The 16,687-nt window shown below is 42.0% G+C and overlaps 1 protein-coding gene across 1 annotated transcript; it reads left to right on the top strand.

The window, feature by feature from the left end:
- The first annotated feature begins 13,557 nt into the window (after window positions 1-13,557).
- LOC107796510 (fasciclin-like arabinogalactan protein 4) lies at window positions 13,558-15,318 on the top strand. The gene has a single exon (XM_016619296.2). It carries the CDS (start codon window positions 13,723-13,725, stop codon window positions 14,989-14,991), a length of 1,269 nt encoding a protein of 422 aa, XP_016474782.1. The 5' UTR covers window positions 13,558-13,722; the 3' UTR covers window positions 14,992-15,318.
- Window positions 15,319-16,687: the final 1,369 nt, after the last annotated feature.

Below are 16,687 nucleotides of genomic sequence, written 5' to 3'. Positions count from 1 at the left end.
CCGAGGTCTCTTTACAATTAACCCTCCCATGTTCATTTATATTTCGAAACTAAACCCTGCAGGAGTTCGATCACCAACAAGGACGGATTATTCAACACAAAGCCTCAGGCCTGAAAGCACGCGTTGTACTCTTTTTCCCTTAGAATGGTTTTTATCCCAAATGGGTTTTTCGGCAAGGTTTTTAATGAGGCAACCATTGATCGTGCTAACTTAGAACAATTCAACAGTATCCGAGGTCTCTTTACAATCAACCTCGAATAGTGGGGGGAATTACCCTCGAATATATCAAGTAAGTTCAATTGATTATCAAGCTCGATGCAAGGAAGTTACGTCATAACAACAGGGTTTTCGATAGGAAAAATTGTAAGAGCCAAATGGTCAAAACGAACCATGATCGTGTAGTCTGCTCGATCCCTGGTACAAAACATAAACACATGTATTCATGTAAAGAGAAATTTCTTCTTTGCCGATATTTCACATCTCAAAAATCCATCCTCTATTTTACTAAGCCTACGGGTTACATTACTTTTTGTTCGAGCAGTCACTCACTCGACCATTAAGCCTACAGGTTATACTACTTCGAGTTCGAGCATATCACTCACTCGACTATTAAGCCTACGGGCTACATTACTTCGAGTTCGAGCGATCACTCACTTGACCATTAAGCCAACGGGCTACATTACTTCGAGTTCGCGCAATCACTCACTCGACCATTAAGCCTACGGGCTACATTACTTCGAGTTCGAGCGATCACTCACTCGACCATTAAGCCTAAGGGTTATCTCACTTCAAGTTCAAGCAAATCACTCACTCGGCCATTAAGCCTACGGGCTACATTACTTCGAGTTCGAACAATCACTCACTCAATCATTAAGCCTTATGGCTATCTTAATTCGAGTTCGAGCAATCACTCACTCGACCATTAAGCCTACGGGCTACATTACTTCAAGTTCGAGCAGTCACTCACTCGACCATTAAGCCTATGGGCTATCCTACTTCGAGCTCGAGCAAATCACTCACTCAACTATTAAGCCTACGGGATACATTACTTCGAGTTCGAGCAATCACTCACTCGACCATTAAGCTTTCGGGCTACATTACTTTGAGTTCGAGAAATCACTTACTTGACAATTAAGCCTACGGGTTACATTACTTTGAGTTTGAGCAATCACTCACTCGACCATTAAGCCTAAGGACTATCTCACTACGAGTTCGCGCAAATCACTCACTCGACCATTAAGCCTACGGGCTACATTACTTCGAGTTCGACCAATCACTCACTCGACCATTAAGCCTAAGGGCTATCTCACTTCGAGTTCGAGTAAATCACTCACTCGACCATTAAGCCTACGGGCTATCCTACTTCGAGTTCGAGCAAATCACTCACTCGACTATTAAGCCTACGAGCTATATTACTTCGAGTTCGAGCAATCACTCACTCGACCATTAAGCTGAAGGGCTATCTTACTTCGAGTTCGAGCAATCACTCACTCGACCATTAAGCCTACGGGCTATCCTACTTTGAGTTCGAGCAAATCACTCACTCGACCATAAATCCTACGGGCTGCATTACTTCGAGTTCGAGCAAATCACTCACTCGACTACTAAGCCTAAGGGATATCTTACTGCGAGTTCGAGCATTCACTCACTCGACCATTAAGCCTACGGGCTATCCTACTTCGAGTTTGAGAAAATCACTCACTCGGCCATTAAGCCTATGGGTTACATTACTTCGAGTTCGAGCAAATCACTCACTCGACCATTAAGCCTACGGGCTACATTACTTCGAGTTCGAGCAAATCACTCACTAGACCATTAAGCCTAAGGGCTATCTTTCTGCGAGTTCGAGCAATCACTCACTCGATCACTAAGCCTAAGGGCTATCCTACTTCGAGTTTGAGCAAATCACTCACTCGACCATTAAGCCTACGGGCTATATTACTTTGAGTTCGAGCAATCACTCACTCGACCATTAAGCCTACGGGCTATCCTACTCTGAGTTCGAGCAATCACTCACTCGACCATTAAGCCTAAAGGCTATCCTACTTCGAGTTTGAGCAAATCACTCACTCGACCATTAAGCCTACAGGCTACATTACTTTGAGTTCGAGCAAACTCACTCGACTATAAAGCCTAAAGGCTACTCATACTTCGAGTTCGAGCAAGCAGTCACTCAGTTATAAAGATTACAAAGGTCCGAGTTCGATCAAAGTTGCCTAAAGCCTCAAAACTTATGAACATTTTTCAAAAGGCATGAATGAAACGAAATCTTCACAAGGCAGGAAATAAAACAGAGAAAGGAAAAGACCTTTATATATTCGGTAATATTTACAACATTCGATCACGACCCCATATGAAAGATCAAAATAAGAAAAACCCTAATTATCTCCCTGGACAGTCTCTTCTCCATCGGACTCCTCCCCACTTTCAGACCCGCTCTTGCTCCCATCATCATCACCATCATCGTCATCGTCATCGTCATCATTGGAGGCCAAGGCACCAGCATCGGTTTCGAGCTCTTTAGCCTTTTTATCTCTTCAGTAAGATCGAAGCCTCGAGCATGGATCTCCTCGAGGGTTTCCCTCTGAGATTGGCATTTAGCGAGTTCATCAATCCAGTATGCTCGAGTTTGAGCGGTCTCAACTGCCTCTCTCGCCTGTACCTGAGCGGCTTCGGCATCGGCCCGATAAACGGCCACGAATGCGTCTGCATCGGCTTTTGCTTTTTCGGCCTTGGCAAGTTCAGAGGCCAACCGAGCCTCAAGCTCCTCTATTTTTTGTGCATGAACCGAGATTTTCTCCTTCAAACCTTGAAGTTGACCTTCGGCCGATGTTAATTGGGCTCGAGCAGCCTCTTTCTCTGCAACAAAGTGGTCCATACTTTCTTTCCACTTCAAGGAATCCGCCTTTATCACATCGACCTCCTCACTGAGTTTCCCGATTATCTCAAGTTTCTGCTGCAGCTGTGAGACTGAAACATTAGCCATCATTCCGGTATCGAGCCCATAGGCTTTTAATAGTATTATTACCTGCTCGGACATATCGGTCTGATCTTGGTGAGCCTTGGCCAACTCAGCTTGGAGGTCTTTGATTTCCTCTCCCCTTTGCCCTAAGAGGAGTTTAAGGGCGTTCCTCTCCTCCGTGACCCGTTGAAGGACGTCCTCGTATCGATGCAGCTCAGCTCGAGACCGAGAACATGTTTCTCGATGAACTGCTGTGGCCTGCAAAGAAAGAAGAAATGAAGTTAGAAAGGAAAAACAAGCATAAAGATAATACGAACGAATTAAGTTAAGGCTTACTAGATTCAAAGCCTGCTGCACTTCGAGGAAAAGATCGGATGCATCACTAGTGCCGGCAACATCCTCGACACCGGTAAACAAATCACGAAAAGGGTCCTCTCCCTCATGAGATCCATCTACCTCGAGGGCCCCCAAAGCTTGGGCTTCTCAAATCGCCCCTTCAGAAAAAGCAGGGAAAGTAGGCGAGTCTTCGATTACTACTGCCCCAAGTGAGTCACTTGGGGCGTTCTCTTCGGTTCGAAGAGATTCAGGGATGGCCCCTTCATACATATACACCATCCGTTGACTTCGATGGGAGACATCCTCGATCTCCAACGGCTCGGGGACTTTGCCCGAATCTTTCTCCGATATACCCTCAGTTAGAGGCAGAGCCTTGTAAACCACCATCGATCCAGCTGCCTATGGGGCATCGATGGTTTTCTTCACTCGGGCCACCAGTACGGACCCGTCGTCTTCTTCTTCCTCCTCGTCTTCATCCCTTAGACGCCAAACTGATTCTAAGGTTAAAGGGATGGTATTCTTCCTCGACTTATGAGCCTTCAATTTTGGGTTTTTGGAAGTAGAGGTCCTTTTTCTCTTATTGTCCTTCGCCAGTTTAGAAACTGGGGCCGAAGTTTCCTCTTCGCCGGATAGGGGTCTCAAAACCACATCCTTGCCCAGACCTACACACACGAAAATTGATTTGAGTGTATGGAAAACAGTTCAAACTATCAATGATGCAAGAAAGGAGATTACCATGATTTTTGGCCTCCCATCGGCCCTTTGACAAATCGCGCCATGAGCGCTCCGCGTATGTAGAAGTCGAAGCCATGGCCCGTACCTAGTCCTTGAGGTCATGAACCACACCGGGCATCTAAGGAACCGCTGCATCACAAAAGGGGATATCAGTAAGAAAGTAAACAAAGTGGCAAAACAATGGGAGACGACAACACAGTTACACTTATGCTTCATGTTCCATTCTTCGGGAAATGGCATCTTCTCGGCCGGTATTAGGTCCGACGTCTTCACTCAAATGAACCTTCCCATCTAGCCTCGATCCTTGTCCTCATCTATGCTCGAGAACAGAACCTTGGTAGCCCGGCATTGAAGTTTTATTAACCCACCTCGAAAGAGGCTGGGGCAGTACAATCTAATGAGGTGGTCGAGGGTGAAAGACATCTCCTCGATTTTGTTCACAAAGAAACAGATCAGAATAACGATCCGCCAAAAAGAATGATGGATTTGGCCTAAGGTTATTTGGTATTTACGGCAAAAATCAATGATAACATGGTCGAGGGGGACTAACGTGAAAGGGTAAGTGTACACACTTAAAAAACCTTTCATACGGGTAGTAATATCCTCTTCGGGAGACGGGACTACCACTTCTTTGTTCTCCCAGTTACAATATTTTCTTATCTGTTCGAGATACCCCCATTATCGAACATATATACCTCGATACTGGATCACATCGGCCGGGAACCGACGAGCCTTTGTCGACCTTAAAATCGGAGGTAAGGATACACGCCACGGGAACACACTCCTCAGGCCGTGGATCCACCGGTGTTTTGTCGGCGGCAGGCTGGGAAGAAGAAGCTTTTTCTTTTTGGGGGACGGTTTTTGAAGTTTTCACCATTTTTGGATTTAAAGAAGGAGATATCAAAGATATGGTGTTTTAAAGAAAGATTTTGTAGTAGAAAACGCAGAAGGAAAATTTTGCGCACTTACAGATGAATTCAGAAGGTGCGAGAAGTTAGAAAATTTATAGATTGGAGAAGTAAAAGTGATTAAAAGTGAAAAGGGGGGTTATTTATAGGTTGAGCAATGGCGGTTCAATTTCGATAATGGTCGACCATCGTCTGACACGCTTTAAATGCCTCGGTAAACTGAACCGACGAGACAGCTATCACGCACGTCATGATCGGGCTCGATGTAAATGTCAGTGTATATCTAATCGTACCGTTGAAAAATCATGTCGTTTCTCGCTACATCATTCCCGAGAAATGAGGGGACTATCTGTATACGGTCAAAACCGATTAGTCCTTCGTATGAAATGGTAATGCATTAGATCGAAGGGCGTCTTCATAATATCAGGTTGAGGTCCGAAGTCAGGTCATCAAGCTTAGATCCCTAGGGACCGATCAATGTCGAGCTCGATATCATTATCGAGCTCGAATCCAAATCGAACTATGATGAAAAGTGAAGTTATCGAGATTATGAGGCAGAGACCGACCAACACTGACCCCGAATCAATACAAGGCTCTGAGTCAGAATCGAGCTCGATTCAAGATCGAGAGCTAGATTCGATATCGAGCTCGAGTCAATATCGAGCTCATAGACAAGAGTCGTTGCAACCGCACTAGGGGAGAGAATCATGGCAGGAATTAGGAAAAAGCTGGTTTATCATAGGTCTTCCACTATGTATTTTTAATTATATCTAAAGTAGGATCCCTTCCCTATAAAGGGGATGGTTATTATTTCTGTAAGAGAAATCAAGACATTCACACATTGTAACAAGGATATCATAGACACATTCTCATATTGAAACATTATACCTTTGAAGCTTTATACATTGATTCGTCTCGCTTATCCTTAACTCATTTTTCATTCAACTTTATTTGTATTTCATTATTTACAGTTGATATCATATATTCATTTTTTCCTTCACGATTTGTGTCAAGTTATACCACATACCCTTAGAACTACGTACAAATTTAACTCTATCCGTTTTTCGGGTAAATAAAGATGTTAAAAAGAGTAGCATTGATTCGACTCATGTTTCACTTATTTTCGTGAGTGGACAACACTAGTTTTTCCTCTTGCCTTTAACCACTTCCAAATTATGGCATTAACTCGGTTAATATGAGTATATTGTAGCTTTATTCAATGTGGAACTTAGCGCTCTGAATTTAATTCCATAATCAAGTGCAGTAAAAGAAGAATAAATAAAGTTTTTTCTTCATGTAAATCCAGCTTGTGTGATGGGGTCCTTGTATAGGTGTATTTTGTCGTGGCCACCCACCGTCGACCTTCTTAACCATAATATAAATGCAATCTTTTGTGCCAGCTAACTTTATAAAACAAAAGAAAAAGAAAAGAGCTAACTTGTCACAAGTATTAATACATCCATTGCGTTATTTTTTTTGTCTCTCACGCATTGCCCGATACTCACGTTGCAATTCCGATTATTTTGATTCGCTTGATATAAGGCCTATATAATTGAGAAGCGTTTCTATAAGAAGCTCGAATTCGAAATTTGTTACTAAGGATGGAGAAATATCCATCTCACCAATTTGATCAATTATAGAGGAGAGGGTCGTCTCATGTATGAACTGGGATGGTTTGTTTTGTAAACATCAATTGATTTTTAATCATTGTACCCTCTTTAAGAAACAAAAACATAAAAGTTAGCCACTTTTGCATCTTTTATTTCTTATTCACCTTTTGTTTGGTTGGTCATTATTGATATTTCATTTCTTGCTGCCTCTGCCCTTTCTTTTCAAAGAGCTTCCTCCTCAAGCCTCATTATCTATATAGCAACAACAATTTTCGCATATTTCTCTTCTTCTGGATTACTGATGACTCGTGAGTCATGTGCCACTCGGCCCACTATCCTCACAAACAGAGGATTATTCAGTTGGATTTAACTGCCTTTTGTATCTTTATCAAATAAAATTTGATAAAATTTAACGTGTAGGATAACATTGTTTAAAAAGGTTATAATATTTCATAACAGATATATCCTTTTTTTTAATAGGAAATGAGTGGACAAATACTTACGGGCTCATATCTTCTTTTGCGCTTTTGATGTGTGATTTTTCAGATTTAACGAATTTACTAATTTATTGATTAAATCATCTTAGCACTTCTTTATTTCAGAACTTGCTGACCAATTAATTCGGATCATGTTGAATATGTTTATTGAATGAGTAATGTAAAACACCCGTTGAAGAGGCTCATTGAAGAGCGATGCAAATTAGAAATGATGCTTAAATTAGAAATCATGCTTAAAGAAGATTGTATACGAGTAAAATCGGGGATAGAGTTATCCCCGATTTTCCGTTGTGAAGCGAGGAACAACGTTACTCATTACAGGATCGAGCAAGACCGAAGGTGCCCACAGATTGGAACCAGGAGCGGACGAATGATACGTCGGGTATCGAGCATGGCCGAACCCGGAAAGAATCCAGCTTGATCAATATAGAGGGTAAAGAAAAGACGGTTAAAGAAGACAATGGAGAATCGAAATATACGCCATCAGCCGATATTACGGCGCGGATCACGTTCGATATTGACTGCGAATCATATTCTCGTAGGAGAAAAGGAAGAAAAAGACTTTTACCTTATTTAGACCTGTATTATAGTTAAAACTCCTCTACCATATAAAGAGGAGGAGTAACCCTTCATTTTTTGGGAATGTTATTGGCACACATATTAAGGCAATAAAATTTACTTTGGCTTTCAGCAATTTTTTAAGTGTTCTTCAGTTATTCACTCAGTTAGTTGGATCCGAGCCCTATCTCGAGGGCTCGATTGAAACCGACCGTTAGCATTTAAGCCTAGCGCATGGATTAGTTACTTTGCCACATTGGTTTGATCGCTTTATCTCATTTCAATTCTATTATTTACTATTCTTTGATTATTTGTGTTAAATTAAATTACATATCCTTTAAACCGCATATAAATTTAATTATTATCCGTTTTAAGGGTAAATAGTTTGACGTCCACCGTGAGGCGAAGGATAATAGTGGTAATTTAATACGAATCTTGATAACACACACTATTTTACACTTATTCTTTGAAGTTTGATTTCAGGACTATTCAATATGTCAGATTCTTAATCTGCTCACTTAAGTGTTGACGGCGGATTAGGCCACCACGGTGAAAATAACAACGGGATGCCAAGTAACAACGTACCCCATGTCGACCCTAATGGTGTTCCAATCGCTGATCTAGTCGATGCCAATTCACAGGTTTCTGTCAACGCTAACCTACCAACTGACCTTAACAACAGCGTTCACGGGACACCTCGGCCGTCGGTTCGCGAGGCACCCAAAGGGGGAGGCGATGCAGTTAGCTTACGTTTGATTTTTGAGATATTGCAAGTCCAACAAGTTGTCATAGCACAACTGCAAAATCAAAATCACAATGTGGCTGAACCCGAACGGGTTGGAGAAGATACTCGGAGGGAAGAACAGATTGTCACAGAACCCAACGGGCCCGAATCTGGGAAAACTTCCGAGGTGATGAAAATACTTGAGGCACTGACAAAGAGGGTAGAATCCGGCAAAAAGAAGATAGAGGCAAATGATAAGAAAGTGAAAACTTACAACTCGAGGGTCGATCAAATCCCTGGGTTACCCCCGATAGCGAAGGGACTAGATTCCAAAAAGTTCATTCAAAAGCCACCCCCCCCCCCGAGCACGGCACCAAAGCCGATTTCGAAAAGGTTCCGAATACCTGATATTCCCAAATATAATTGGGCCACAGATCCAAACGAGCATGTGACATCTTACACATGTGCAATAAAAGGCAACGACCTCGAGGATGACGAGATCGAGTCGATATTGCTGAAGAAATTCGGGAAAACCTTGTCCAATGGAGCGGTGATATGGTATCATAATTTACCTCAAACTCTATTGATTTGTTTGCTATGCTTGCAGATGCCTTTGTTAAAGCTCACGCCGGGGCCATTAAAGTTGAGACGAGGAAATCGAACCTATTCAAAGTCAAGCATAGGGATAAAGAGATGCTTAGGGAATTCGTATCAATATTCCAAATGGAACGAATGGACCTGCCACCGGTTGCAGAGGATTGGGCCATTCAGGCATTTACTCAAGTTCTCCACTTCCGAAGTTCGGTTGCGTACTGAAGCAAAATTTGGTAGAGTATCAATCACAACAGATATCAGTCAAAAATCAAAGTCGAGGACGACTAATTAGGGACCCTCTCGGGGTCGGTTTATCCCAGTAGAGCGAATGACAAGTCTAAAAGAGTAGTGGATCAGGAGTTGAGGCCACCCCGAGACCGATACTAGCCTTACAACTCAGATAGAAGGGGCAACGGACCTAGTCGCTATTCGACCAGGAGCGACAGTAGAAATAATCAGGGTCCATTAATCGAGGGTTGGTGAATAGAAACAGGGTCGACAGATCACCCAGAGTTAGAGATACCCCGACGCTATCAGAATATAACTTCAACGTAGATACGGCCAGTATAGTGTCAGCCATCGGTCGTATCAAGGAGACCAAATAGCCGAGGATGCTCCAGTCTGATCCGGCACAGAGGGATCACAATTTGATATGAAAATATCACAGTTCTCACTGGCACAGAACCGAGGATTGTCGGCAGTTAAGAGAAGAATTGGCTCATTTGTTCAATAATGGGCATCTTCGAGAATTCCTAAGTGAGCGAGCCAAAAACTATTTCAAGAACAGAAAATCCAACAAGCAGGTCGAGCAGGAAAAACCCCAACATGTGATTAATATGATTATTGTAAGAGTAGACGTTCCCCAAGGACCGATGATAAAATGCACCAAAGTCGCCATCACAAGAGAAAAATGAACTCAAGATTATGTTCCGGAAGGATCCATCTCGTTTAGTGACGAGGACGCAGAGGGCATCATTCAACCTCACAATGATGCATTGGTAATATTTATACTTATTAATAAATCTCGAGTCAAGCGCGTGTTAATTGATCCATGTAGCTCGGCTGACATCATCCGATGGAGAGTCATGGAACAACTGGGGCTGTTGGATTAGATTGTACCAGTAGTTCGAGTACTGAATGGGTTTAATATGGCTTGCGAGACAATGAAGGGTGAAATCACCCTACCGCTCAACACAGACGAAACCACTCAACAAGCAAAGTTCTATGTGATCGAGGGGGACATGAGGTACAACGCATTATTCGGGAGACTGTGGGTTTATAGCATGAGGGCGGTACCTTTGACCTTGCACCAAGCATTGAAATTCCTAACTCCAGGTGAATCAAAATGGTCTAGGAGGAAGAACTGGCCACAAAAGAGATGTTCGCCATCGAAGAAATGATCCCAGTACCCACGATCACGACATCAAAAGATAAGGTACTAATCGAAAAGAAAGGCACCAAATAGCAATCACAGGCCTCGGCCTCGACTAAGCCGAAAAAATACGAGGAACGTCCAACAGATGAGGAAGATGACTTCGGGATCCCGAGATCCTTTGTAGCACCTGATGACGCCGATGACACCAGGTCAACAATTGAGGAACTGGAACAAGTCATATTATTTGAGCATCTACCGGATAGAAAGGTATAACTGGGCACGGGGCTAACCCTCAAGCTCAGGAAAAAACTCAAAATTTTCTTAAAGCTAATGTCGATTGTTTTTCCTGGTCCCACTTAGATATTTTCTTAAGCTCAGAATAGTCTTCCAACACACCAACGTCCACGCCCTCAAAAAATGAGTTGATGGCATAGTCCACAACCCAGGACGCTTCAGTCGGCTTCTCTTTGGTGGCCCGAGCTTTATTTAAAGTGTCCTCTGTATGAGGCGATGGCTCTTGAATGTGTATAACGGCATCGCCTACAAAAATAACCCTCCTCGGGACCGGAGGGGCTTCTTGTGAAGCAGTAGCCACATGCTCTTATTCGGGCCCCCGAGCTAAGGAAGATTCAGCCTTATGAACCTCCCCCTTAGGGGCCACCAATTCTTGGTCGGGATCAATCGTCTTGTGGATGACGAATTCCATGTGCTCGTCATCCTTGGGAATCCTTGAGCTAATGAAGAGCTTCAGAATCCGAAACGTGGGCATCAGAAGTCTTTTTGGTGCTCTTTCTGACCCTGAGCATAATGGTTTTTCTCTTTTTGACCTCGGCAAGAGCGTCCAAGGAGTCAGGGGATCCCTTTTTATTCTTCGTTTTCTCTTCCTTCTTTACAGCAGCTTCAGCAACGGGCTGCAGAGAGGAGGAGGGTTTGGAAGACGGGGACGAGACCATGGTATCGGTGGTTTCCCGAAGCTTGGTTGTCTTAGGAAAACCTATGAAAGATGGATTTAGCCATGACAATAACAGAATAAAGAACGACAAGATCAACCAGAAAAAAACACTTACCATGGGAAGAGCATCCTACCTGCCATTGGGGATTTTATGCCACTCACGCTTAGAATAGGTAAGTTGCTTGCATATGCCCTTGATGCACTCCCTCCAATGCGGGATCGTATTGGGGACTCGGGGGGACAACTGCATATCAAATGAGACATGTCATGAGTATGAAAAGTAAATATAAGAAAGGATTTTTAACGACTCAAGAGGAAATAAACTTACGATTTGGGTTACACTTCTCTGGGAACGTCATGAATTCGGGTGGGATAAGGTCCTTGATCCTTATCCGAACGAATTTACCTTGCTAACCTCAGTTCTTGTCTTCATCTATACAGGAGAAAGGAGCCTTCTTTGCCCGACGGGCAATTTTGATTAACCCTTCTCGAAAGATTCGGGGGTTGTATACTCAGAGCAAATGATCAACCGTGAACCGTGGCTCCTCTATATTGTTCGCAAAATGGCAGAGAAGAGTCACGATCCTCCAAAAGGATGGGTGAAATTTCCCGAGGCAAATTTCAAACCTCTTACAAAACTCGAGGCACCATATCAACAAGATCAAACGTGAAAGGATACGTGTAAACACTTAAGTATCCTTCCACGTGTATCGTGATGTCCTTGTCAGGACTGGGAACGACTATGTCCTTGCCTTCCCATTTGCATTCCTCTCAGACAGCTTTGAGCATCTCCTCGGTAATGGAGAAAATATACTTCACGCTTCCTCACCTCGATCTCCTCGTGAAGAGGCTTTCTCGACTTTGAAGTCGTTATCTATGGAGCAGCCGTCGGGGATGAAATCTGTAAGTGGAAGTCCCGAGGCTACTATCGGAGGTACTATCTCGGTGCCGGTGGCCGAGGAAGAAGTCGTCGGTGCAGTGTTTTGAGGTACCGATTTTGAAGTCTTCGCCATTTCTATCTGAGTATATGAAGATTTGGTATGCATGTTTGAATGTGAGGTATGAAGGTTTGAATATGAACTGTGAGGATATGAAGATATGGAAAACAAGTTATGAAGATTTGAAGGATTGATGAACGGATGAAGATATAAAAAACTCGAAGGTAACTTAAGGAAATTTGAAGTCAGAAAGTAAAAAAGTGAAAATAGAAAATCGAAACTTTTATAGGGAAAGAGTAATGATTGCCAGACGTTTCGAATTAGGTAACTATCAGAGGTATTCAACAGACGGCTGATGCGTGTCCAAAATCAGAGCGACGTGACTGATGGGATGTTTCGGTTCGTCAGCTTGCTCATGACATAAGAGAGAAGGAACCGAGGTCAATTAGTCACTTCTCATTGCTCCTATAATATACTCTCCGAGAAGTGAGAGGACTATCTCTATACGGGTAAAATTGGGGATAAAGTTACCCCCGATTTTCCGTTGTGAAGTGAGGAACGACGTTACTCGTTACTGGCTCAAGTGAGATCGAAAGTGCCCACAGATCGGAACCAGGAGCGGACGAATGATACGTCGGGTATCGAGCATGTCCGAACCCGGAGAGAATCCAGATCGAGCAATATGAAGAATCGAGGGTAAAGAAAAGACGGTTTAAGAAGATAAACGGAAAGCCGAAATATCCACCATCAGCTGGATATTATGGCGCGGATCACGCTCGGTATTGACTGCGGATCATATTCTCGTGAGAGAAAAGGAAGGAAAAGATTTTTACCTTATTTAGACTTGTATTATGGTTAAAACTCATCAACCATATAAAGAGGAGGTTCCCTTCATTTTTTGGGACTGTTATTGACACACATATCAAGGCAATAAAATTTACTTTAGCTTTCAGCAATTGTTTAATTGTTCTTCGGTTATTCACTCAGTTAGTTGGATCTGAGCCCTATCTCGAGGGCTCGATTGAAACTGACTGTTAGCATTTAAGCCTAACACAAGGCTTAATTACTTCGCCACATTGATTTTATCGTTTTATCTCATTTCAATTTAATTATTTATTGTTGTTTGATCATTTGTATTAACAAACAACAATAACCTAGTGGAATATACTAATACTGCATAAGGAATTTCCTTTAAACTATATAACAAAAACTACCTAAAGAATTTCTTTTGGTACATTTAAATACACCCGTCACAATTTACTCCAATATATACTTTTGTTAAATAAATAGTATGTGAAAGAATATGAATATAATAATGAATTTGCATCACTATCATGGACCATGATGCACCATAATCATCACATCAACACCGAGGGGGCCACGAGGCTGAGGCCCAAGCAAGTGTAGCTGTGTCTGTGCCGAAGCCCAAACCAAAGGGCCATCACTCTCTCTTACCAGTGTTACACAGAGAGAGAGAGAGAGAGAGAGAGCTGCCATCACTCTCTTCTTCAATCTTCCCACCAAAGAAAAAAAATGGCTTTCACAATTTCCATATCCCATTTTACCCCTATCACATTCTTCTATTTTCTCCTATTATCCACTCGTCACCTTCCCATTTTAGCAATTAACATCACCCATATTTTATCCTCTTACCCTGATCTCTCCGACTTTACAAATCTCCTCGCCACCACCTCCGTCGCCGCCGATCTAACCCAACGCGCCTCCCTCACCCTCCTCGCCGTCCCCAACACCTTCCTCCGATCCTCCGATCTGTTAACCCACCGTCCTACGCCTTCCTCCGCCACCACCAACCTCGGCGATATCCTCCGTTACCACGTCCTCCTTGAATACCTTTCTTGGCCTGACCTCCGCCTTATACCACCCACCGGAAAACTCGTCACCACTCTCTTTCAAACCACTGGCCGTGCCCCAAATAACTTCGGGTCGGTTAATATTACCCGTAACAGTAACTCCAATTCCATCACAGTTCATTCACCAACCTCGAACGCTACAATTATTACACTTCTAAAGACCCTCCCTTATAATATCTCCGTTTTCACCATTGATTCACTTTTAGTCCCTAATGGGTTTGATCTTATGGCTTCTGAAACTCGACCCCCTTTAGGACTCAACATTACAAAGACTCTTATCGATGGTCACAACTTCAATGTTGCAGCTTCAATGCTTACTGCTTCAGGGGTAGAAGAGGAATTTGAACGAGATGAAGGTGGTGCTGGATTAACTCTGTTTGTGCCAACAGATGAAGCATTTTCGCAAATGTCAGCGTCAAATAATTTCCAATCTTTACCAGCGGAGAAAAAAGCTGTTGTTTTAAGGTTTCATGTTTTGCACTCTTATTACCCTTTAGGTTCGTTAGAATCTATAGTGAATCCAGTTCAACCAACATTGGCTACAGAGCAAAATGGTGCGGGCAGTTTTACGCTGAATATTTCAAGAGTTAATGATTCTGTTGGGATAAATACTGGAATTGTTCAAGCGTCGGTGACTCAAACGGTGTTTGATCAGAATCCAGTGGCAATATTTGGGGTGTCGAAAGTATTATTGCCTAGGGAATTCTTTGGGAAAAATCCAATTGAAGTGAATAAGCCAATTACTGGGGTTGCTTCACCGCCGGAGATTACTCTGTCGCCGGAAAATTCGCCGGGAATTTACGGTCCGCCGAGTCATTTATCTTCGCCGCCGGGGTTAGGGACAGAAGTGTCATCGGCGGCGAATAGGATAAAAGGAGGAATCTTTTTATGGCGCATAGGGTTCTTCTACCTACTACTGGTCATTAATTAATTTCTGAAACTATAATAATTATTATTTTTTTCGTGCCATTATTTCACCCTTTTTTACACGGCATATTGAAATTGGATGCTACCAGAAAGAAAGCTGCCATTTTTCAACTGGGATTCATGCGAATATGTTAAATTCTGTGTCGGCTGGAAGTGATTTTTAGGTTAGGCGGTACCAATTTTTTGCTTTTTTTTTTAATTTATTCTTTTCCATTTTGATTTTTTTGGCTATCCATTTCTGCTGTTGTAATCTGTAAAGCTCCAATTTTTTTTCACTACAATGAATTGATGAGTATATTTATGATTAATTTATGTATATATAGGTTTTCCGGATTAGCTTTGCATTAATTTTAGTTTCACAGTGCCCACTAATTGCAGAAAAAATGTGGTATCAAGCACTACACAGCCACAGGTCCCTTTTCAGAATTTCAGCTGTTTGTCTGGTAAATACATTATTCCATTTTCCTGTAATTTATATGAAAAGCTGAATGTTACAATGATAGAAGATTTTCCAGTCTTGGCTGAAATATTGGATCTTTAACAGAAAATACTAGATTTTCAATTAGATAATTCAGTGAACCGAAAACCCCAAAAAAGAAAAAAGAACATCTCTTTTGAGGTGTTGTGTGTACTGAAGTTCTGATAGGAACTTTTTGTAGAAAATGTACTTAGCTGTTACCACCCAAGTGTTCAGATCAGTATTCACTTGAACTCAGCAAAAGAAGCCATTAGGTCATTTTGTGGATCTTTTTCTTGGTTTTTTAAGAAGGGAATATTTAGGTCATAATGTAATAGAGAGTTAGAAAAGAATCCGCTTTGGTTATTTAAAATATAAATGGCATACTTTTTAGGTGGTTAGTTGCGAAAGTGATGAAAAAAGGTTCTTTGGTCCTTTGGCAGCAATGGCGGTAATCAATTGGTTAATTCCAAAAGTTTATATATCCTTGTAGATTCTTGCCCTTAGATATTTTTTAGGGTCACTATTAGTTTGATATGGACATTAGCGTCCCTTTGTGCTGGCTCTTCAACTTTTCCCGGGGGCTGAATAGTGTCTTATCATTGCCAAAGTGTATGGACCATTGGACAAACTGATTATTTAGTTCACATTTTTACACATAGCCGATTGGGTTCACCTTACTGTATTTCTTTTAATAATATTGTGATTGTGCTTTTCTTGAGCCCATAGTTTATGGGAAAAACTTTTCTACTTCACAAGATAGGGACAAGGTTCACGTATAGAATTATACTGGGTTTTTTGTTGTTATTGTTGTTAGCCGATTGGGTTCACCATTTACTTTTTCTAGCTGATATATATAGATTATATACTAGTTATACATATATTATACATTCGTTAGTTGTTTTTAGTTTAAGCGGTTGGACGAGCGACTATTAAAGTTTATTTTTCTGTGGTGTTGTTCGATCACTTTGAATCCCGTTATGTTTTACTAAATCCAATTTGGGCTTCTGTTGACTACATTATTGGGCTCATCACTATCGGGTTGAGGGAGGTACACGTTTATGCCATCGGATGTGTGTCCAACGGTCCAACCACTGTTTCTTGTTCAAGTTATATATATGTAGTTAATATTATCTACATATATATTAATTTTGCAGCATTATTTCAAGCAAGTAATATGTGCAGTAATACTTTATAACTATTGGATTAAAACCCTCGATTCGTCTAAGATCGTTACGTTGAT

The sequence above is a fragment of the Nicotiana tabacum genome, chromosome 22 (assembly GCF_000715075.1).
Source record: "Nicotiana tabacum cultivar K326 chromosome 22, ASM71507v2, whole genome shotgun sequence".
NCBI lineage: Eukaryota > Viridiplantae > Streptophyta > Magnoliopsida > Solanales > Solanaceae > Nicotiana > Nicotiana tabacum.
The sequence above is the reverse complement of the archived record's forward strand: the minus strand, read 5'-3'. Positions and strand labels throughout refer to the sequence as shown.